Source organism: Pocillopora damicornis, chromosome 8 (assembly GCF_964200805.1).
Source record: "Pocillopora damicornis chromosome 8, jaPocDami1.2, whole genome shotgun sequence".
Lineage (NCBI taxonomy): Eukaryota > Metazoa > Cnidaria > Anthozoa > Scleractinia > Pocilloporidae > Pocillopora > Pocillopora damicornis.
In genome coordinates this window covers 22214991-22239639 of record NC_142677.1, presented here as the reverse complement: position 1 = coordinate 22239639, position 24649 = coordinate 22214991, and the positions used below count along the sequence as shown (strand labels likewise).

The 24649-nt window shown below is 38.6% G+C and overlaps 3 protein-coding genes, 2 long non-coding RNA genes and 1 pseudogene across 6 annotated transcripts in view; 2 read left to right on the top strand and 4 right to left on the bottom strand.

The window, feature by feature from the left end:
* The window catches only part of LOC113678903 (dynein axonemal heavy chain 5), a 61775-nt gene extending 58678 nt beyond the window's left edge, over positions 1 to 3097 (bottom strand). Inside the window, exons 1-4 of one of the 2 annotated variants that reach the window (XM_089214912.1) lie at positions 2300 to 3097; positions 1958 to 2034; positions 1377 to 1466; positions 721 to 753 (exon numbers count right to left, since the gene is read on the bottom strand). In XM_089214912.1, the coding sequence (XP_089071038.1) occupies positions 721 to 753; positions 1377 to 1466; positions 1958 to 2034; positions 2300 to 2393 (294 nt within the window). In that variant the 5' untranslated portion in view covers positions 2394 to 3097. Of the gene's footprint in view, positions 1 to 720; positions 754 to 1376; positions 1470 to 1957; positions 2035 to 2299 lie in introns of both variants that reach the window. The other variant, XM_027195820.2, reaches the window with a different exon arrangement.
* A 690-nt stretch (positions 3098 to 3787) lies between these two features.
* Positions 3788 to 9653, bottom strand: LOC113678913 (uncharacterized). The gene is made up of 3 exons (XM_027195829.2): positions 9580 to 9653; positions 6310 to 6518; positions 3788 to 5656 (listed from the first exon to the last, which is right to left on the bottom strand). Exons 2-3 carry the CDS (start codon positions 6502 to 6504, stop codon positions 4133 to 4135), a joined length of 1719 nt encoding a protein of 572 aa, XP_027051630.2. The 5' UTR covers positions 6505 to 6518; positions 9580 to 9653; the 3' UTR covers positions 3788 to 4132.
* A 77-nt stretch (positions 9654 to 9730) lies between these two features.
* Positions 9731 to 18648, top strand: LOC149041822 (uncharacterized). Its single transcript, XR_016189293.1, has 2 exons — positions 9731 to 9945; positions 17006 to 18648. It is a non-coding gene; the product is annotated as an uncharacterized LOC149041822 (long non-coding RNA).
* Positions 10981 to 16054, top strand: LOC149041823 (uncharacterized). The gene is made up of 3 exons (XR_016189294.1): positions 10981 to 11293; positions 11441 to 11518; positions 14708 to 16054. It is a non-coding gene; the product is annotated as an uncharacterized LOC149041823 (long non-coding RNA).
* Positions 15358 to 23624, bottom strand: LOC113678916 (charged multivesicular body protein 2b). Its single transcript, XM_089214914.1, has 7 exons — positions 22674 to 23624; positions 19771 to 19862; positions 18828 to 18869; positions 18282 to 18434; positions 17621 to 17723; positions 16707 to 16813; positions 15358 to 15986 (listed from the first exon to the last, which is right to left on the bottom strand). Exons 1-7 carry the CDS (start codon positions 22699 to 22701, stop codon positions 15870 to 15872), a joined length of 642 nt encoding a protein of 213 aa, XP_089071040.1. The 5' UTR covers positions 22702 to 23624; the 3' UTR covers positions 15358 to 15869.
* LOC113678914 (uncharacterized) lies at positions 19889 to 20850 on the bottom strand (annotated as a pseudogene).
* Positions 23625 to 24649: the final 1025 nt, after the last annotated feature.

Genomic DNA, 24649 nt, shown 5'->3' with positions numbered 1-24649 from the left:
TTTTTTTTAACAATTAACTGGCACACAAAAAGTGATATCACCATTTTACTTCTAGTTTTCTACTTTCTCATTTACACATACATCTTATTGAGGTTTCTGATTGAGAAATGTAGACTATCAGGAGAATGGAACATAGAGAAGAATATGCTGCATAACAACTCCACATTTGCATTAAAATATTGTTTGCTGGTAGGCAATCAAAATTTAGGCAGAGAGCTTTCCATAGTAGGCAGAGATTCTTTAATATCAACTGCCTAACATACACCCAAATGTTAATTTATATTCTTCATTCTATATATTCCACAATTGACCACTTTACAGTTGTGTACTTAGTTGCCAAGCCTTTGATTTGGAGTGAGGCTGAAGGTGACCTTGTGGGGTTAGAGACCAGAATCTAGTTAGCATGATAACAAATTAATTTGCATTTCAAAAGCAGCAAGGTTTGTATCATAACAAGGTCACCCTTAGCCTCACTCCTGTTCAAAGGCTTGGCAACCAGGCACACAACTGTAAAATGGACTATTGTAAAGAAATCAGTTACAGTGGAACCCTGTAGATTCAAACTCGTTTAACTTGAACTCCCTGATAACTTGAAAAAGATCTGACATTCCTTAACCCATTTTCTCAGCCACTTACTATCAGCTTACTCAAACCGTTCTTTGTTTCCCTTAGGAGCTCAAGTTATCAGGGTTCTACTATATACCAGTTGTGCATAATTACCTTGGATAGTATAAAGTTGTGCCTAGAATCCATCTAAAAGAACAATAATGATTAATATTAAGTGAGTTATCACTGCCAAAATAGGTCCTACTGGGTGCAACTAATTAAACTGTTAAATGAGACTCCCAAAAATAAATTACAGGACATGATAAGAGTGACACAACTAATGCTCTGTTGCACTAAAAGTGACTGTGCAATGCCCTTGTCCACTGAAATCAACTCTTCAGCTCCCAGAATCTGTTTATTAATTCTTTCTGTTACTGGCTGCACATTTACAGGTTGATTACAACTCTATAATTAGGCGGATTTGGTACAAAATCAAGATGACACCAGGTAGATGAATTTCTCTATTTCATCATATGTTTCATGGATGATGTATTGAAACTGTAAGGATAAATTTCATGTCTATCACATCTAGAAATAAAAAATCTTTTTCTTTGAGTATATCTTTAATAAATAAACAACGAAAGGATAATCAATGATTTACCAACACTTACTAAAAGAAGAATTTTATTCCCCCCCCCCCCCCCCCCCCAACCGGGCTTCCTGGGCTGACCAGCTATCCGTTTAGGCAACATTCCCTTTAATCGTCTGGGAGACAAAGAACAAACTGCTTGTTTATCGAAGATCGATTACAAAACAGATTATATTTGTACCGTCATTTTTCGATGCTCCTTGAGGGCTTTGGCCTGCTTTTGTCTTTCCTTCATAGCTTCGGACCCTGTAACCAGTGTGACTGTTTTCTTCTGCTTAAAAACCCAGTTAAATAATATTGATCAACAGTAGAGACAATTAAATGAATTGTAGACGAATAATAAATTAACAGGTGACAAAGTACACTTAACGAAACTTTAGATGCGGGAAAATATCGTCGTATGCCGAAGGTTTAAGACTGGCGAAGCAGTTCAAAGGTCCAAAACATGTACAGCATGACACAAACAATGGTTTTCATGTCAAACGGCAATATTAAAGAAAACTACGACATCAGATTATAAATGTTACATAATTTGGAGATTCGAAATAACATATTCTGTTCGAAAACAAACTTCCAGCGTTCATAAGTTTATTTGTTGATCCCTCTCAGTTAGCTTTCAAAGAAATTTCACTGTAAACAGGTAAAATAACATTACGTTATCTCTAAACAGAAAAATTAGATTATAATGGCGCAGATACATTTGGGGTAAGTTCATAATTTCATTTCCAATCAAAGCAATTGTCGCAGATTTGTCAGACTCACCGGGCCAGCATTTGCTGCCGTTCTTCCCGCCGATCTGGGAGCACCTCGGCGTTTCGGGCCTTTCTTTGCTTCTTCATCTGTGAACACGCAAAAAAACTCTAAAATCCCTTAATCGTCCCGGGACACATCGAATATAGAGCGTGTTTACAAGCACCACTCAAACAAAAAATACAGTCGATGTAAAATTAATGTCTCGGCGATCGAACACTCGATGGTGAAATAAGAGCTCTCCATGGGAGAAGTACGCGCACGAATGCGGATAAAGCCTACAAAGACATCAAATAACGCTATTTTTGCTATTTTTCTTCTACGACGAAAGACAGTATTATTTCAAATGATTACCTTTTGCATTTGAGATCAACGGAGGGGCAACTTCGCCACTGGGAGGTGAAGCAGCTCTTGATCTTGCAGCTTCTTCTTGTGGAACCTCGGACATTTTCCTCTAAAATTCGAACCCGCGGAGCTTCGAATCTTCCCAAAACAACATCAAGCGAAAGTAGTATAGATCCTACAACGATAGATTATACTTTCTGGAGGCCTTCAAGGAAAATTTCATCTATATTTCAAACGTAATTACCGCATGAATGCCTCAGCTGAACTCATTATGTATCCAAGGCGACGTTGTGTTCAACACGGAGAGCTCTCTTCCATTTGATTGGCTCCCGTGCTGATGAACTCGATTACTCTCATATTCATTTCATGGCATTCTATTGATTTTTATAAAAGAGAAATGACAACCATTATTGTAATTATCCGCAGGTAAAGAAGTAAACATTTAGTCAGCACTTTGATACCTAGGTTTTATCAGTGCTGCAATCAAACAATTTCCATGAGGAAGAACTAGCCAGAAATAGGGAGCTCGATTATCCTGCGGGTTTCGGACACGGTGATTTGGAATGAAACGAGGGCGGAATGATAATGTGTTTACAATAAGTTTCGCTAGACAGATCATCAACAAAAGTTCCGGTTGTTCTTTTTTTTTTTCTTTTTCTTTTTTTTTAATGACGATCTGTGCTCGCAACCACTGACACACATTTGATATGACGATGTAAAAACAACAAAAAATAAGAGTAGTTTAACGTGCAGTTTCCTTTTCAAGTCAATCATTGCTTTTGATTGCTTTAAATACTCAAAAAAAAACCGCGCCTCTCTCTCAACCAATCAGATGTAAAACAGAAACAAAACATGACTCGGTCCCTGGCGCTTTCCCGCGCTTTCTGTAGTTTGCGTGGTTTTCGTTGGAGTACTCATTGCTTCTTTAAAGTATTTTCCTTTCCTGTGATTGGTTATTGAAATAACTTTGGTTTGGTTTTACGAACCTCAATTGAAAAGCACTTGAGCTGTAATAACACTGATTTAATCTATAACTAATCAAAAATTGGTCACTCGCGTTTTCCTTTGCTTCAAGCAGGATCGAGTTCTCATTGACTCTTCGAGATATTTTCCTTTGCAGCTTTGTATTAATTGTCCTCTGGGATAACTGTGGTTTGGTGTCATGACACACAAATGAAATACGCTCTTCACCGAAAGGAAACAAGAATGGTCAAGGATAGAGCACATTTCCAGGAAAAGCCGAGGACAACCCTTGAAATTAAAGCTGATTTTTTAAGAAGTATACCAATCGTAACCTCTTTTTTCAGACATTTCTTTCGGGGGCAAATGTTGTCTCCTCTGCCCGTCTCAATTTAGGTTTCACATTTATCGTATAAAAATTGGCGACGAGAACATTGGAAGGAGGAGAGAGACGAGCAACAGCGCAAGTGGAGAGTACGGCTAGTTCATGGCATATTTTGAATAGAACTTAAAACACGGAGTCATTTAAAGCAACACTTTCCTTTCAACTCACACATCTTTAATTCTAAATGCTCATCTCGTTCATAACCGTGAACAGGTTATCGTCGCTGATAATCATACCGAGATAAAGAAATTACACCATTGAAGTGCGGCATCCATGATTAAGAAAACTTAAACGCCACGCCCCATAAGCTACAAAAAGCCACAAAATCGACTTTGACAATGAGCAAGAAAGTGTCCGGCATAAACAAAAAGAACTAATGTTTGTCTATTCATACGGGCTACCAAGCCCACGTTATAAGGGAAAATCACCCACGCTACGTGTGAAAGATTATCGGTTATCATCCCCTTGTATGTGTGCTTAAGTTAAGAAAACGTTCATTATGCTTCCATGGGCTCGCCTTCCTGCTTCCTGACCACTTCGTCTTGCATGGCCGGAATGAGCCCCTTGCGGAAGGCAACAGAAAGGAGTTCTTCAGAGGTCTTGGTATCAGGATATTGTCGCATTGCCCACTTCAAGTACACGGCAAATTCATTCCAATCCACGGCTCCATCCTCATCCATATCCATAGCTCTCAAGGCTTGCTTCGTCTCGTCGCACCTGTAGCAACCAAAGTATGGTGCCAAGAAGCCATTGTAAAACGCATCAAATTCCAGCTTGTCATCTCGCTGGCCGTCCCTCAAATCCCATTCATCCCACATGTCACGGATCTCAGCTATCAATACCTGAGCATGGGCCCTCGTTGGTTCCTCCTTGGTTAGGACTTCGGCCATTTTTTCAGTGAGATGACCACCAGAACGATCAAACAGCATAGCTAGGCCTGCGGCACTCATGTACTCTTCTTTGATGTTTTTGTGAAGATCTTCCAACATCACCTCCTTCATTCTCGTGCCTCGTTCGATGGTAAATTGAGGATCTTCTCCAAAGAGATTTTTGAGCCTTGTTACAATCATTTCAGCAGAGGCCAGTGTGGTCATTCGCATCAGTGGCTCTTCCCCAAAGAACTTCGCCAAGTCGAACTCGTTTATTCCAAGTTTGGTAGGCATACCGAACACCATGTCCAAGGCTCGTTCTCCGTATATGGGTTGCAGTGGATATGGCTCGTATCCAGTGGTGACCCTGCAGATCTCTTGTGCAGCTTCTCGGAGGGCTGTGCAATTGTACTTCTTGAGAACTTTCTTGTTTCCAAGGCGGACCAGGTTCATCAGTGTTACGGTAGAACTGGCTGCACCCATGGATGCTCCTTGTATGATCATACTTGCCCAGATACCATTTGCTCCGTTGGCCAAACATGACAACTGAGTGGTGTCCACGTGTCCCCACTTTTCGTGCACGTGAACCAGCAAGTGGCCATCCTTGAAACCACAATCATCCATTTCTTTTCGAACAGCTCTTATCCACGTTGCAAGCTGCTCTGGGAAGTATTTTCCAGACTCCTCGGTAACGATTCCAAATGGACGGATAGCTAGGGGCAAGGAAGATAAATGACGGATGACCTTGAAAACACGCTTTGGCTTTTTGATCATGCCGTCGGGAAGATCGCGCAAGTTGACCACCACCTTGGAATCTTTTGCTAGGTTGGCATGGATCCACTTCAATCTCTCGGTAAGAAGGTCGTTGATAGCTTCAACTTTGAACTTCTTGTAATTGATCCCTACGTAAACCAAATCCATTTCGATGATGGCGTTCCTGATGCCGAGTTCTTTCATTTTCCGTAAGCCAACAGGAATGGTCTCGGTATCAGGAACCCCACTTTTGTCAACGGATTCAAGTAACTCTGTGAAGGCCCAGAGATTAGTGAAGTCTTCTCCTGCATCGTGTAGCTGTTTGATGAAAGTATCACCCAGGCGAGTCATGTGGGAGAAGGAAGCGACGATGATGTCTTTGAAGCCGACTTTTTTGATCTAGTTTAGAAAAAGAAACAAGGGAAAAACGTTTAGAAACGCTAAAACACAACTGAAATTTGTTTCGATGATAAAGGCTCCCGCTGTGCCTCTCAAGCGGAGAGACGGTAGAATTCTGTCCACAGTCCTTCCTATTAAACACCCGTTGATTCAAAGCAATCCTCTCCGGAATTTTTCAAATGTGTTGTTCATGGAGCATTTCGACAAATTATCATACCTAAAGCTACACCGACGTATCGTGTAAAACGGTTGCATTTAATCATTGATTGGGAAACACGTAAAATACATGCATAGATTAGACAAATAACGTCACGGTACTCCGAAGATGCTGAATCGACTTAATGTGTGGGAATTTGAGGCTCTCAAGCATTGGGCAAATTTGAAGGTTCAATTTGCATGAAAATTTTATTCAAGTGGCTCTTGGCACGCCTGTAGGCTTAACTCTTAGATTAAGCAAACTGGATCTTTTTTTGTTGACGCTTACAACTCCAGCTTTCATTTCTTGATGACAGTTGATAGTAGTAAGCTTCTTCATCCAAAGCGTTGAGTCATTATGATGTTATGCCTTTATTGATATTTTTTACAAATTCGCAGTCATTTCAGACAACAGAAGAATGGAAATCCAACTCAAGGATGAAGCATTATGTACCCACCTCCTTGTAAATTTTCCATTTGTTTTCTATGGTATGCCCACGCAACTGACCCACGGTACTTTCACGGAGGGAATTGTCCAACACAAAGACGTCTAAATTTTTTAGAACCTTGGATTCTTTGCCAGCCTCGTCAATCTCTTTCTGCATTTTTTGGATTCGTTCCTTGTAGTAAGCTTTGTTTGCCATGACGCTCATTTGATTTGAGAATACTGAAAGCAAAAAATTTTCAATTATAATTATACAAGCTAAACCATTAGATGGGACAAAAAGAACTACATAGGATTGAAGCGTCTCTTTTTAACACCCTCATTATGCTCGGTCTCATTTTTGGTAATGCATGGTCTCACAGGCCGAAGCCTAGTCTTTCGCGCAGTTTTCTAGAGATTTGAATTGTAATAATATTTCACGTCGGTGTCTCAAACACGTAAAGTATCGACATACTTAAAGAACTGCGCGGCATAAGATCTACTTGCGTCAAAAGTATTTTCATAATCTGTTTTGGCTTGCTTTAGTTACATAATTTGTTACGTCTCTCGTAAAAAGTTTACAATGCGCGTTAAGGAATCAAGTCCTTAGTTCCAGTTGCTTTTCACTTTTTTGTGTCGTATTTGCTTGCACCTTAGTTCTGTTTAGTTTTCTTTCCTGCAATATTTACCCAAATGTCGCAGTCGGGAAGTAAAGTGAATATTTTAAGTCACGACTTAACTTCGTGTTAGTGTTGATTTTTTTTTAATGCTTCTGATTTCATCTAATCTTTGCCAAGTTCAAAAGCGATTGATCGTTTTGTGAAGGAAACTACCACATGCTACTTCGATGAGGGAAAAAATACACCGCAGAATTTATAACCGACTATAAAAAATGGCTGCAGATGGCAAAATATTAGAGGCGATTAATAGGGATTAGAAACCACTGAACTGCGGAATTTAGATTTGTATTTTTCAAGATCTAAATAGCATAACACCTGACTTTTGTTGGAGGAAATCGATGGTCCAAAAGATACTTTTTCAATCCCGTATCCCGCCGCCATTTTTTCATTCTATCCCGCCATCCCGCCGCAATGAACATTTTCATCTCGATCCCGCCAGGTTAAACCCAAGTTGTTTTGGTTCACTGCCAGCTGATGGACAAATTATAGCCTTTACAATACTGATAATGTATTCTCGTTATGCAGAAATGCAAAGACTTGCTTAATGCATATTTAGCCGGCTTGAAAATCGGTTGTTCTTAGGTGTGTTTAAGTGAGACAAAAGCTGCACCCAAGAAAAGACCAACAGAAAAGCTATCCTGTTTAAATAAATAAAATTTTTCAGCCGATCGCACAACAACGGAAGTCATATCTCAAAGACATGTCATCAGCATCATAGAAAAAATAAAAGCTTCCGAAAGAAGTGATACTCGTCTCAACGGACGTTAGGAGTTTATACACGAATAATCGAATCTTACTCTTTGTAATAACGCAATACTATCCAAAAGTTCCAAACTGCAAAGAAACCCTCATAAGCAAGTGGCATTTAGTTCTGCAACAACCATAGAAAGGGGCTGAATCACGCACACGTATTCAAGCGCACTATCTATTGTTAAAATTAACAGCAGTATTTGAAGGGTTGGAGACGTTCGTGACCAAACACACCGGTAACGGAAATGGTGACAATTTCGCAAGTCATAAATATACCAATCAGGATTCTAGGTTAAATATTAAGCGATTGTCTCACTTTTTGTACAATTATGTTGTTGATCCAACTTAACTTTATTAAGGACATTAATTTCATAAGCAAAGATTTTAAAAAGAGTAACTGACGATATCTTCGATACGGTTGTGATTTCTGGAAATACTTTTCAAGTCTCTGAGGTTTTAATAACTTTTATTTCATAAGCGGCTTCCGAGGATCCAAATAGGCGGCTATGGCCTGAGAAAGGACCATAGGGCAAAACCAAAATTAAAAACAGTTCGCCAGAAGGCCGCAGGGGTGACCGTCAGAAACAGGACCCCCTGTAAATGATTGACTAAAAAACTTTGATATTCTATAGGTTAACTTAAAACACATGTCACGTCTAAATCAAACAACAGTCCTTGTACCTTTGTTATTAATAAACCAAAAGACAGAATTTTCGACGAGGTCATTCGACCACGAAGTCGGGTTACGAAACGGCAGACGAACGCGATAAACTACACGAGGGACGGCCTGATATCGAAGAAAATCAAGGAAAGAGTTTAGAAGTCATTACATTTCTCCAAAGTTTTCAATTACAATTTAATTTGTCATGAGAGTGCCTTATCCATGCTTTAGGGTTTTTACAGTTGTAATTTAATAATATTTCGTTTCCGGGTAGCTCGACATGTTGCACGCTAGAAGCTGTGAAATGTTGTCCTTATTTTACTAGCCTTTTATGATCAACAAAGCGTCATCGAGCAAACCATCTTCGTTTGCAGTATTAAGACAAGCATGTAATGATTTATTGCTAAATCTCGTGCGTCAGAAACAATTAAAACACGAGCACAATGGTTTGGTAAGGGAAGCTTGGACTACTATCACACCAACAATGATATTGATATATTTTCAATCACAGGAAGAAGAAAAAAAAAGTTCAGCTCCTTCTGAAGAATGCCGATATTTGTCCACTTTTTTACTTCATTAAAACGTTCCTTCAGTAAAATAACTTTCATATTTATTGACATAATACGAAGTTGAGCCCGTGTTAAGTAGCAATGGAGTTATGTCGATTGATGCCCAAAGGGAGAGGCATGTTGCTTTCTCAATGGTCGCGATGATTGCAAAAACAATAATTCGTGGCAGGAAGAACAAAGGGCAGGCGTTCATGGAAAAACAACACCCCATTCAGTGATTGAATATCCCGCACGTTTTGGTCCAGGTTCGCAAACACGCCCCAATTTTGACCAATCACAATCATCCGCGCGTTGACGCACAGTTCAAAGAAAAAGTCTGCTTAGTCGCTCTGATGCTAAACTCGTTTACTCGCGGATATCACAGTGATAGCAAAGCAACTGCTTCAAAATAACAAATTAATAATAACTAGAATGCACTATAAAGTGAAATAAGCATTCAATGTCTATTCCGATAGTTTAAAACACAGAGAAACCGCATTTAGGATACGTCTGCCTTTAGTCATGTAGAATCATGTCTAATTGGATTCTGCTCACTGTAACAGAAAAAGATAATTCTCCGAAAATAAAATGTTGAAGCTCGTGGACTTTGAACGAAGCTTTAAGTCTATCAAGTAACTTTACAGCTTGCCCTTGAAACACCTTACCTGAAGCAATTGGTTTGCTACTTGGGATCTCGAAGTACGCTTGCCCACCTCAGGCAGATGCGACACAGTGACACAAATAATTTATGGAGTTGGGGACCATATTTATGCTAAATTACAATCGCTCTGATTGGTCAATATTTATAGCCTGCGTGGGTTTGAAGAGCTGGCCACGGATCTCATTGAATATATATTAAAATATATTGTTTTCAATTCCACGCTTGATAACTTGAGATCAACTTCGTTGATGTACCATCAAGAAGTGTGCAGCCGTGCGTAACACATTGAAAAGAGTGAATGGATTCTGCAAACGACGGAGTCACGGAATGTCTAACCACAAAACAATTTTCTTTGCTTCGTTTATTCAAGGTGGGCAAGTAGTATTTTAATGACCTTTATATGTAAAGATTTCGGGTCGTGAGGTATTTGTACACCATTAAAAGCAAGAGTTACCATAATTATTGTCCGAAGTTTTCATGCACGAGAGTTTTCAGCCATAAGTAGGGATGTACGCTTACAAGAATGCCGCATTAAACAGCTTCGAAGGTAATCATTTCCTCTAAATCCAACATCTCAGCTGAGAGGTCATATTTAATTCACCTTTCAAGTGACAGTCTATTATTCCACGTGATTTTGATTTGTACACCTACGCAAAACAACGCACGACTGCTCAATCGAATAAAACCACAGGAAACGGGGAGGGCTTAGAAGAACAGTTACGAGTGCAGCCTCTTTGTCACTAGAGTGAATTACGCTCGAATGCACCGAAAATTGAAAATTTACGGGTAAATCCTTGACTACATGCCAGAATTTTTGCAATGTTATCGCGTTGAAGTTTGCAATAACTTGCAAACATCGGGAGACACTCCTGATGTCGTGCAATATTGTTAATTTAAAATGACTTGTTTGTCTAACTCGGTACATTTCATTTTCCATGTTTAAAATATATCTGCATAAAAATTAATGACCGCTTGGAATGACCGCAGTCGGTATTGCACTGGTAAAGTTACAGCTTTTGATATCAAGTGTCCACAGTACTTCGGATGTTCTACCTAACTAAAATGACGTTCCATAGAGATCGTAGGTAGCTGGCTATTTTTTTTTTTTTTTCAGATTGTATTAAAACTTATTGACGAAACTAAGCCGCAAAAGGCTAGGGGATCAATCCCTTGACCTTTTGCGGCTTGGTAAACGTTGTGATTGGCCAATTTTCATGGTGTGTTCGAGTCTGACGCAAACACAAGACATGGTTGAGATCATATCATCGTGGTATGTCAGACAATAGAGTAAATCAACAAGCCTTCTATCAACAAAAATTCTGAAATATGATTGGCCACCCCTCTAGTTCTCTGTTGCGTAGTAGGCAATGCAGAGAGTGAGTACGTGCGGTTGTAAAATATGAATTTGTTTAGATGTTAGGGCTCTAACTCCCAATATAAAATTCGTTCTCCATTTCTCTGCGTAATATGTCTATGGAGTACAATATATTCGGCTTCGCCCTAACTTGCGATCATGTTTTTCATGGAGTCTGGGTTTGAATAGGGCAGAGGCCTTTGTTCATTTTTTATGTGGTCACAATCTGCACTAATTTGTACATGAAAGCGCAAACCCGCGATTAGATGACAAAGTTTGCTGAACGGATAGTCGTCGAGAGTCCCGCCAAGTTGAAAGACTCTCGAAACACAGACAACTCGAGATTATTTTTTTCAGTTTATAGGTAGGGTCACGCCCTGAGCGTGCACACAGGTTTTTTTTTCTAATTTGTTGTTTATGACACAAAATCGACCTTCGCGTAATCAATAGCATATTATTGTAGAGCATGGCTCGAAACGTACACATTCCAACACGTTTGCAATTCTCGTAGCTTTGTAAGGAAATAAACTTGAGCGATGAGAATGCTTGCTATCCGAAGTGAGAAAACCGTGACAGAATTCTAGGCCAGGTAAGTTTTAATTTCAATGAGAAAAATTCGGAATTTAGAATGTTGGTTACATATCTAAAAAAAAAACTTAGTATGAAAAAAAAAATCCTGTAAAGCATCCTTTGATGTTATCAGTTGTACTTTGCACGCTTTGTTCAGTTGACGTCTGGAACGCGCTATATATAGCATATTTTCAGAGATGATAAAAATTTATTTTTGTAACTTGCCACAGGGGTTGCACCTTGCTGGGAAACGACTGTACTCAAAAAAGCTTGTTTCATTTAGGCTACAAAACGTGAGCTCGGTCTGATTGCATAACCAGTTTCAGAAGAATGAGACTTAAATCACTTTTAGTCTTATTTTTAAAAGACAAAACGTTAACAAATACTTGTTATTCAAAGTCACGACGAGGCCAGCTGCTTATTGTAAACATAGACGTACGACGCATGCTAGAGTTACGTGTTTTTGATGGGTCGGTTGAAATGGGACTCTAAATAACTGATGTTTGCATCTTTATTGAAGGAAAATAGCATTTACTTTCAAAATATTCCGATGAAAATATCGTTCAATGGAGAGCACGCTCTCCAAGCACAGGAATATTAGCTTCTTGACCGCGCTTCGGTATAAAGCGGAAGTCACATGAGGTCTCAACGGACTTCTGAGTCTTCTTCTTCCGAAGAGGATCTATAAGAACTACCATTTGTTGACGTTTTGACTGCAGCCTGCAAGTCCTCTTCATCATCGTCTGAACAGCTGAAGAAGACTCGCGGTAAGCAGTCGAAACGTTGCGATCCACATCCGAAGTTCATCCAGGGACGAACGGTCACACATTACATGGAAAGTGTATTCACTTCAACTATAAACCGAAATTTTTCAACGTGATTTTGAAAAAAGAATCTCACGCACACTTAACCGTCAGGTAGCCTGTAGTGCAGGTGCCTCATTAATGCGAGCTAACGTTATAAGCTCGCAATCGTTTATCCGACCGGCCATGTTTGAGTTGGAGCTAGAGTGGATGGTTGAGGTAGAGGGTAGGGGGCTGGGGAACGGCGAAAAAAAAACTCTGCACGCTTTTTATTAACAATTTACACACTAACATCAGTAAAGGTTTTCTCCATACTGTTTCCACACGTTCTTTAAGGTGCTGACAGGGAGAGTTTGTTTAACAATCAAAAGCTTCTTTAGCTGCTGGTAATTTTCTTTATTCTCGTGACCTTACTGCATGATTCAGAGGTGATATTGTAAGGAGAAATCAGATGTTAGTCACTCTTAGGTGTTAAAGGGTTAAACTTGGAGCGTGACGTTTCGTTCTTAGCAGGCGTAGGCTTCTTCTTTTACGAATCCCGTATTGGTCCGTATTTAGACCTTTTTACGCCTGTTTCGCCGTGTTATATGACGGTGGATGGCAAACAAACTAAACAAATTGCGAGCCAAACAAGATACAGACTAAACAAACCCAGGAAAAAGCGACGCATTTTATCTTTGGACCTGTCATTTTTAAGTAATGCAGCCCTGACTTCAAATAGATTTGCATAATTCTGGAAGTGCTACAGCTGATTGCTTCTTCAACACCTGGCGTTGAATCCTGTATTGAATAATGGTGTTATTTATTGAACTGTTTTTCACGCAAACCCAGCTAGCAGTCTTTGACTAACTATAGCCTTGTGCAATCACTTCACCGAATTCCCTATGTCCCCCAGACGGAAAATTTGGTCTTGTTTGATTGATGGTTTATCTAAAGTTGTCGATGAAAATTCAACCCTTTGAACAAGTCGTTGATTGAAAATTCAATTCTTTGAATAAATTGAAAATTGAGGCAAACATAGCTTAAATACTCAAGCTTAAGACGCAATCCGTGAAACTTGCAGATTTTTCCTGAGCAACTACCACATTGTTCTTTTGATAGACTGTAATACCGGCGGATAAACAAAATCAGGGGTGCTGGCTCGCTAGTTTTCTATCACAGTTTCTCGGTAAGTTGCTTAGCAGGAACTCGCGGTTAAATTGGTCGAAAGTTGGCAGTAAAATGCAGATGCCAAGTCGCGTTATGCACGTGCACGGCCGTGCGCCATGGAGACGTAGACCCTTACAGCTCAATAGGAGTGAAATAAGAAAATCACACGCGCACGTTATAATTTATCCTTAAGCACGGAGTCGCAGCCATTAGTAAACACGCCCCTTAAGCACGCGAATCTTAATTTCTTGACTGCGCTTCAGTATAAAACAGAATTCTCGAGAGGTTTTAGCGAGCTCTTGAGTCTTAGAAAAATATGAAGATCTCCATGAAATATTGTTGTTTGTCTCACGATGTCTTAACTTACGACGTAAATCGTGAAGTTTCGATTGCACGCCTTCTTCGTCGCTTGAAGGTAATACGCCTTATGCAGTGGAGACGTCAAGATATACTTTCGAAGTGAGGTAAACGATCCTAATTCATTTAAGAAGTGTATTCACCATAATGCCGTGCAACCGCAAACTATTTTACAGTATAAAGAAGATCATTTCACCTTACCTGAAAATTTTTGCGAAGATTCTTTTACGCCTCAGTTGCTGAAAGCGCAAAGACTGGTCGGTTTCTAGGAAATATAATGCGCTAAATAGAATCTTAGTTGTATTTTGCATAAGCTATCATAGCAACGGTGTTCTTTGCACAATTATGTCAAATTATAAAGGTGTTCATTGGCTAATTGATTAGCAGGCTAATCTCTAGAACAGTATCAATTACTTGTTTATCCGCATCTGGAATAATTAAAGATGTTTGACTTAGCTTACTAGCTATCTGCCTTTGACAAGCTTTTCGCTCGCACTTTCACAAAATTCCCTATTTCTGGCCCCGTCTCCGAAATTTTTTGTGGGAAAAAATCTTTAACGCCTGGCTGAAAACTCGATGGAGACTAATCGGTTTCCAAGAAATTGTATGCACAAAATAAATCTTAGTTGTAAATATGCATATGTCATTGCAGCAACAGAAGGAAGTTTAAGAAACGACGATGGCGACGCCGTGGACGAAGTCGGTTGAAAAATGAACTTTACCTACAAATCTCGCGATTCTCTAAAGTTATTTAGTTTGTTTTTCACTGTCAAAACTATCTCGAAACTGAATAGGGAACACGGTGTTAAATTAGAAATAAACATTTAAAAAATTAGCCTTCGTTGTGCACGTCCTCTAGATAACGCAAAGTTTGGTCATTTCAGGTTGTTGTTTTGCAGAGGACGCAAAGAAATTTATAAAGATTTGTAACGCACGTACAGAGCCATCGTTCCTGCTCATTACCCTTTTTGTTGACGTTTCCGTTTCCGTTGCCGTTGCCGTTGCCGTCGTGGTTTCAAGTGGTTCCCTCAAACCCCCCAGTGTTCTCACGACAACTCGATCTAAAGGCCATGCTGCGAAATTTCGTGGGGTTCTTCTTAAATAACATGATTTTTAGGAAGACCACTGCAACGACTGAGCAGAAACTCGAGAAAATTTCCCGAGCAATACCGATCTTTACAGTTAGTGATTCAAACCAGTAAATGACTTAGCGTTATTATTCCTCAATTACACCATTTCACCATATTGGAGCACTGGAACGCTCTCAGAAACAAATATGTTGCTTCACAGCCTACGTAAGAGGCAAGGAACACTCCCTTTATTTTTTCGTTAAAACGCTCTGCGGCGTTGGTTCGAAAATCTGGTTGTAAAATTGAAAGACAGAGCAAAACCTATTTCTTTCGCGACCCCGCGCGCGTAAGGAGAACCGCTGACATATCGTCATTAGCTTTTTCCTCTCCGAACGATCAAAAGAAGAGCCCTTAACACTTTCTCTCCTTTCTTTGTCCATTTTGCTGATAAAATCATGAAATTCAAAAGGCACATTACAGACTTTCAAACATGATTTATTGATATTTTTACAAACAAATGCGTTGTTGACAGTACACTTATTATAGAATATCCTCGTTGTTCTCAACTATTTGTTCCTATACTGTTCACATTTTTCCATTTTCCCAGGGAAATAATCGCCAGGGGGAGAATGAATGAACGCGAATACTCGCGAGCCCTGCTCACTTTCCTTTGGACACACAACTCGGGCACTCCCACGTGACACTTGGCCCATTATTCATTAATCGAGTTTTACTCAGGAGGCCAAATGAGTTATAATCAATACAACCTGTTGGCATTATCTTATCAACCACGTCAGCCAAAATTCAGAGTTAACTGTTATAATATTCCTAATTTTTGAATGAGAGTATGACTTCACAGAAAACTTTTTTTCCAATGTAACAACAATCCAGTAATTTCAGCACTATTTTTCAAACTCCTTCAAATGAAATGGGTAATAATCAGGCATGCAAAAATTAACCCTAGATGCACAGTGCGAGGCATTCTTCTGTTTTAGGCCTTCAACTTAGCCAACATCTCCTCGATATCTGCATCCGATGTTCCCTTGGAAGCTGCCGCCCGTTGTCCTGTTGGTAATTTACCGCCATGCGCGGAAGGTGCTTCTGCCATCTAAACAAATGAATGCTCGTTTATTTAAAGGAATGAGTAAATAAAATCTTGAAGATTTCAAATGAAAACAACAGTCATGGCCTCTTGGACACCTTTCTTCGCCATTTTGGATCAATGTCACTGTCGGAGCAACTGCGCACCTACCCCTCCCCTGACCCAACCACATTCAACTGATAACTAGTTAGAGTTAAAGTTGGGTTGGGGGAGGGGTACGTGCGCAGTTGCGCAGTTGCGCAGTTGCCCAGACACTGACATTTATCCGTTTTTTCCACAGACAATTCTAAATATAAAGTTTAGCTATTTTGTCGAAGAAAAAAAATGATTTATAATGGAAGGAGTACGTGAAGATGCATGTTGAGAAGAAGACAAAATTAGCCACTTCTTTCTTCCCTGAGAAGGAGCCTGATCGAATTAACAATAAATAAATACATCGTATTTTACTTGAGGATGAGTTACCTAGCGGCAACTTGGTATTCAAATGCTATCTGCAGTTGAGACTTATGCATAAGAATAGGTTCAACATTTACAACTTTCTATTATTCTGATTGGACTTCAATGATCACGTGATATGATGCCATCATGTGATTACACATGTCAAGCAGACCCTGATAGTAAATAACAGTTTGAAATTACCATACATAAGAAATGAGTTTGGAGTGAGAAAAGAACTAGGAAACTATGTTGTAAGAAGCAATAATGCTTTAGAGCCATTCCACATACCTTCCCAGATATTTCAATGCCGATCTCATCAAGAACTTGATTGACGATCGCATCCTGCTCCTCCTCATCTCCTGATTCATCTAATATTGACTCTAGAGTATCATTCACTAGAATAAAACAGAAAGAAGGAAAAATGCTAAAAACTTAGAAAACGTTAGAAGATAAATATAGCTTAGTTTTATTTGTCAATGCAGTATTCCTTTTATCTGGCTTACACCAACAAAAGGCTAGCACTATGAAACAGTGATCAAGGAAAGGAAGAGTATACACTCCCTCAAATCTCCTCCATAATTTTTCAGTAACCATTGACGTTCCTTAGCAGAAAGAGGCTCTGAAAAAAAATGCCCTGGTCCAGGTGCCACCACAGACCTTTTGATACAGACTCCAGTGTACAGCCTGCCACTATTTTGGTTGCCATGACAAGTGGAAAAAGTTTCAGCATTGGAAGTTGCTGCAAAAGTTATCACTTTGATAACTTGTGTTTGGTGGTCATGCAAACAAAGCTGTAATGTTTTTCTCACTTAGTTAAAGTGAGTTAATTTTATTTCATCCAACTCTATCAATGTTTCCTCCTTTTCTTTAATAACAAATTGTGACTAAATATAATTCCTGGCAATTAGGTCACTAAATGCTTCTTTAAAAAACTTAAGTTTATTGCCCTGTTTATGTCATGAAAGGTGGAGCAATTCCAGTTTTTCAAATTAAATGAGGTTAAATATAATTTAGGCTAGGTATTAAAAACAAAAGAAAATAGCACCAGCTGGCTTTAGGGTCACCTTCTCAGGTGGGATGCAGCTCAGTTGCTATGATGACCTCCTTGTTGCTGGGGAGAATACTTCTCTCCTTTGTGGCTACCGTCACCTACACTTCACCACAATTTACTACACATTTAAAAAGACTTTGAAAGAACTTACTTATTTCTTCCTTCATGTCCATTTTTGAAGATTCCATTTCAAAGTTCTGCAGGGTTTGTTGTAATTGCACTGGATTCATCTGGGCATTTACACTTCCCATGGTCTACAGAAACATATTACAATATGATAATCTGATTAAAAAGGATTGCCAGAGTAAAAGGACATCATGATAAGCAATTATTCACCTAGTATGCCATTTTACTATATCAACTAAAGGCAACAGAACCCACAAAACATACACCTTAGAGCAGAGCAGCTCTCTGTCATTTTGAGCTGTTTAATTATCCTAGGGTGTAGGTACCCTCTAGTTTTCATAATTAAAATTAATTATTATTTTCTGTTTAATACATCCTTAATTGTTATTGAGCACATTTGAGATGTTGTTGTTAAACAAAAATACAAACAAAACACTGAGCAACAAAATGGCCCCTGATTTTTTTCCTGTTGTTTAGAATTCTGACTGTTTCACCAGAAAACACATCAGGGCTTTTGTTGGCCGTAGAGGACACTTAACTGATTTGGTTGTGTTGTTTTCATCTATCCCACACACCTTAAGCAATTGATACCATTCTAAGATAAAGCTGTTCAAAGTAACTTAAAAACTAGAAGCCAAAATACTAGAAATTGAAACAATAATAAACTAATAAATCCTTAGTCATACCTTGGTTGCTGTAGACATGGCACCTGCCATTTTTGCTGACGCGTGCATGGCTTGTGACTGGTGTCCAATGGCCATCACACGGGAACTTACAGTCATATTTTTAGTTTTCTGTTTTCGTAGATTTACCAGCTGCTTGGCAAGTGTTGTTGCAGCCTAAGTAAATGAATTTTCAACAGATAGATGTTAACTTTCCTTTAGGAAAAAAAGATCTGAATAATTCTCAGTTGAAATAGTTAGAAAACACAAGTCAAATGAATGGTAGACCTTAACTTAGACTTATCTTATGTTATAATTTATAAAGTTTGTTGTATTCCATGCTGCATGTAATAAAAGAAAGACTCTTGTAATGAATATTCTAAATGTTTGAGATTGGTTACATTTGTTTTGTGTTAACACTGCAATTTCATGGACTAATCACAGTTTGGTTAGGTTGGTCTTCATTTTAAAGCTGTGTTTTGAATTGTGGTGGAAAGTACAATGAAGACATCAAGGAAAAACCATTTTGTAATATTTTCATATTTACAATTTTTGTGAATGATATCAAACCTGTTTGTTTCCAAGTCTTGCCATTTTCTTAATCTCTGCTTCCTAAGAGCATAATAAAAGAAAATGAATGACTCTAAGTGATGAACTGATTGACTGATTGATTGGCTGATTGGAGAAACAAATGATTAATCAACTGGATGACTGACAGACTAGGTGAATGAAATAGGGAATGAGTGAGTGAAAAATTGAATGAATGATCAACTGACTTGATGAATAAATGAATTATAGATAAATAAGAGAAAGAGAGAGGCAGGGACCTAGCATTATGAGAAGTTATGATACTAAGATAGGGCATGAACTGATGTTTGCATAGCGATTCAACATCATCGTCATCTTTAATTGCCTAATTTTAACAATACAAAAAAATTATTTACAGCATTAACAGCTAGAAGGTGAGAAGACCCAGGAAGCCACTGGGCTTATGGGAGAGCCACCTCACTAACAATTGTAATAAATCAAGTGGAGAAAAAAAAGTGCTGCAAATGTGTGGCTTGGCCAATTCAGTGATTATTTCAATAAAAACTCTTGCATTTTTGTCTTACAGCTAAAGTAGGTTTGACAAGCGAGTGACTGAAACAGGAAGAGAGTTCCAAATTTTAGGACCTTGGTAGAGAATTGTAAATTGCTTGAGATTTGTACAGCACAAATGTGCTTGATAATTACTGGCTGTTCTGGTACCATGTTGTGAATTTGGCTATTCATTACAAAAAGATTGAAAAGCAATGGGGGCAATAAGTTATTTTTAAAATAAAACATAAATTTGGCAATTTCAAACGTATTGACTTAGAAAATATCTAAAATTCTTTGATTGGAGAATAAAGAAGTGGAATGGGCTTAATAGTCTGAGTTAGTGATAGCCTGCAGAGCTTGCTTTTGCAAGTAATAAATTTTATTTAAGTTAAATTTGGATAGATAATTGATTTTAATCAATTATTTGTCTCACCAGTTGTTTTTCTTGCCTCTCAAGAGCATTTTGATCCCTAGCTAATTCCCTCTGTGTTCTGTTCAGCTGCCTTTTCTGTTGTCTCATTTGTTCTTTAATCAAAAATGATTTAAATCAATTATCAAGAAAGATTTAGTTAATATACACAAACACATAAAAAATAGTGATATGAACCAGCATTTCAGAGTCTTCATGACACCATTGTCAAGGTAAATGTTAGGGTAATGAATTCTGCGAGTATTGACAACTCCAGTAAATTTACATGATAAAGAATGCAATATTTAATAACAGAAATACTTTAACATGGATTGAGTCCAATTGCACATTCAGAGTTGCTTCTAGTTCTCTGATGAATAACATCTCATGCACTAAGCAATCAAATATATTTTTACATTTCTTTAAAACATATAAGTGCCTCAGTAGGTCTTCAGAGACCATGCCATGTTTGTCTTGGTACTGTTTATATAAAGAAGATGACCATTGTTTATGTCCAACCACATGTACATGTAAGTGTACGTGCGTATAGCCCACATAACCTGCATCATACAAGTCACATTGAAAACAATAAACAACACATTGTTGGTCTACAATCTGTGGCTTTTTCTCTTCACTTTTAGGTGTTGGTTAATTTTACAGCTAACAAACACGGGTTGGACAGTTGTTTGTACTTGTAGGCTGAGGTCCTTGAGCTGTTTCTTGACATAATTTGCTGATTCTTGGTCCTTGATTGGTATGAACACCCGAACAATGGCCCTCTGTTTTTTTAGCACCTGTGAGGAGTGTTGGTCTGCTACTCTTGAATGAACAAAATTGTTGATGGTGGAATTAATCACACATTTTGGGTATTTAAGTCTTGAAAAAAATTTCTTTAGGCAATCACACTCATCAGAGAAATATGTCCAAGAGGAAAATAATCGGTGTGTGTGATCAAGCATGGTTGTCCGTAAGCTTTGTTTGTAACAATTGTCTACATGGCTTTGATAGTGTAATATTAGACCTGTTTTAGTTGGTTTTACATAAACTTTGCTTTTCACTCAGGCTGCATGGTTGAGTAGTTGAGTGCCAAGAAAAGGAAGCACGCTGTTCTTTCCTACCTCCACAGTGAATCTGATCAAAGTGTGGACATTGTTAGGAGTGCATAGGAAATCAGTTGCTGTTGGTACATCAAGAATTATGGTGAGTGTGTCATCAACATATCTGAAGTAGAATGAAGGGAGCTGGTAAAGGGTTCCATCATGCTAAAGGGTTTCTTCAGTAGAGGACATGAGAATTGGCAAATTATGTCAAGAAACAACTCAAGGACCTCAGCCTAAAAGTACAGACAGCTGTCCAACCTTTGTTCATTAGCCATAAAATCAACCAACACTTAAAAGTATCATGAACCAAAAACACATTGTTTATCGTTTTTGATGTGACCTGTGTGAGGTTATGTGGGCTATAGGCACACACACTTACACATACATGTGAACAGACATAAACAATGGTCATCTTCTATACATAAACACTACCAAGACAAACATAGCAAGGTCCCTGAAGACCTACTGAGGTGCTTCAACAGGGCATGAAATTGTGCCAAATACAGGCGTCATTGTGACTAAATTTTTCACTTTGGCGACCAAATCCTGAAAAGTAGTCGCTAAATTGGCAACTAGAATCATAACCATACCTAGAGATGTAGTGAATTAAAAAGATTTGCAAAGATAAATCCACGGCAAACTTCCTTGTTAAGTTTGTTTCCAAAATGCAGCACATGTATCTCAGTCTAAAACTATTCACCATCTTGGATTTAGGTGAGCTTGAAATTTGTATATCATCCATCCTAGTGTCCACTTTGTAGAACTTTGTAGAACTTAATTTTGGAGGGTTTATCTAGAACTCTGATAGCGTAAAAAAGAAAGGTTTTTTTTTTCTCTAAAAATGACAATCAATTTTTTTTTAATTGGCTACCACTTTGAAAAATTTAGGAGCCAAGTGGCTATCAGAAAAAAAATTAATTTCACACCCTGTTCAATGTTTTAAATAAATGCAAAAATAAATTTGGTTGCTTTGTGCACGAGATATTGTTCATCATAGAACTAAAAGCAACTCTGAACATGCCGTTTGACTCAATCTGTGCTAAAGAATTTCTGTAATTTAACCTTGCATTTTTTATTGTGTAAACTTATTGCAGTTATCAATACTCGCAGAGTTCATTATCCTAACATTAACCTTGACAATGGCGTCATGAACACTCTGAAACGTCGGTTCACATCGCTATTTTTCAAGCGTTTGTAGATTTAAATCAAATGATACATTACTACTATACAGCAAGTTGGGAAGGCAACAATCACATTTTTTTTTTTCAGCATCAACACTTTTAGGATTCAATCAACCTCTAGTTCTCAACACTTATCAGGGTTTGTTTCATTTGCCAATAAGAAGCGGTAACCAGCTGTTGTATCAAACCAAACTTAACAGATGAATCACTTTTACGACGCAAACAGCAATTTTTCACGGGTAGCCCCTTTTAAATTTCACAATACCTCTCTCTTGCAGTCCACAGAAGTTATTTTATTTAAAATTCTTTATTCTTGAGTCAAAAGTTGTGATTAATTTAAATCTCACCTATGGTTGGTAACAGATGTAAAGAAATAATTATGCTAATAACGTAACTGAAAATATATGTATCTGACATTCAGCCGAACTGGCACGATTGGTCGAAATCATAGTTATACCTGAAAACTTTTGAGACCATCACCGTTAAAATAATAACATGGGAAATGATATACAGGCCATGCGTATGAAGCAAGAGCTCGCAAAAAGAAAGAAATTTTCTCAAAATGGTACCCTGTATTTATCAATATAGGTTATATTAGATCTTCTATCTTTTAACATGACAACCTTAAACAAATCATATACCCTACCTTTTGGATCAGGTTTTTTCCTAAACATTTTGGAGAGATGGTGATATATTTCTGTGTCTACAAAAGGCCGGTATTCATTTGGCAATCTTTCTAGTCGAGTTGACGTTACAGCATACTTCTCGTGACGAATCCGTCCGCCATGTCAGCTTCCAAAAATAACTCTTCCCCAGTCTTCCATCCTCTAAAGAAAATAATCAGAGATTGACGTCATTAACTGAACTCAGGGATATTTTGAGTCACTTTTGAGCTGCTTGTGTTGATGCTGAGGAAAATTCATTCTCATTTCTAAGTCTTCTTTATCGAAAACGAGTTGCTCTGGAAACAAGAACTAGGACGTGCCAAAAGCGGGGCGGATAAGAGAAGAAACGAGAGGACACTAAGAATATGGTGGGGTCACTCCTTCTATAAAGCGATAGAACGTCGAATTGTTCTTGCCAGCTCAATCGTTTTCGCCGCAGATACAGTTTGAGTAATAAAATGAGATTTTGCAAGTGAATGCAATGATAATTCACGTCAAAATAAACTAAATGTTTCCGCCTTTTTGTCTGATTAGGTCCCAGTTTATCGATCTGTGGACGCAGCCAAGAAAAAAAAAGTATTGTTTACAGTGGTTGCTAAGCAAATTGAATTTCTAATTCTTAATTCAGTAGCACTATCAGAACAAAGGGAATAATAGGGGTTTCTGATTTGCATGTTAGTAAGTTAGATTTTCTAAATTTCCTCGCTTAGTTTACAAACAAGGTTCCGTTACTAAACCGTGAGCGCTTTTTGGAAGAGGACAAGAAGAAACTACACAAAACTTCGTAGTCTCAAAATGGGAGACGAACACCGTCCTTCAAGTCCACCACCGACATATGAAGAGGCCATAAATGATCGTCCACCGCCGCCATATTCAGAAAATCAGAACTCATTTGCGGTGGGATCGACACATAGGCAAGTTAGCTCGCATGCAGCAACGTGGGCGGATCACTCCAGAGTTTCACCAATGACCAGAAGCCCGAATAACGTCATAGTAATTCAACCAGGTCAGCGCGAGGGAAACAGTGAGAGAGAAAGACAATTTTCACGTGAATCACAGACAAGTGCTGTGATCACAACGCAGCCGCGCAAGAAGCGCTTGGGATGTAACTGTCTATGTTCGGCTTTACAGTGTACACCACGTACGTGTGATTGCGAAATATTTTGCTTCAATTGCTTGGGATTCTTATCATATCTACTCATTTGCGCTCCCGGAGTTTATTTATGCTGGGGGTGCAAAAAAACCTGCCCAGAAACTTTCGGCGATTGTTGCACGAGGGAAACTAGGTTCATGGAGAGCTACGACGATCGAGAAGATAGCATAGTCGCTCAAATTTGCTGGTATTGCTTTGGACCGTGTTGTTGTTTCACGTGTGCTGGAGACAGCGAGGTTTGCCCGCTTACCGATATGTGCGTAAACCGATATGGTGTCCGCTCAGTTTTGAAGAAAATGACGTGTTACTGTGGAAGTAACAAACTGTGTGATTACAATTTGAATTTCATGGACGAACAAGCGGTTGGTTTTATATGCGACTTTAGGGAAGTGGGATGTTTATGCACAGACGCTTCGTCAAACCAATAAACAAAAATGTGCGAGATTCCCTATTTAGCGAAAACAAACCTTTTTGCAAACTTAGCTCAGTTTTCATAGAGTCCTCAGAAATTTTTTATGGTAAAAATGGACGGTTAAACACGATGTTTCTTCTAAAAAGCATGACGTTAGTCAACAGCTTGAATTGAAATAAATTTCATTTTTGTCGGCAGTATTGTCGCCACAATTAAGTAAGGATGAATTCTAAGTATTTTCAAGGACACTTTCATCCAAAAACAGGAAAGTTAGAGGTAAAAAAAAAAAGAAGTCAAGTCACTGTTTACAACTCTTTAGAATGTCACACAACGTCTACCCAAAATTTTGGCGTTGCGTGATATCCCAAAGAGCGGCTGCAAGGAGGCTACAC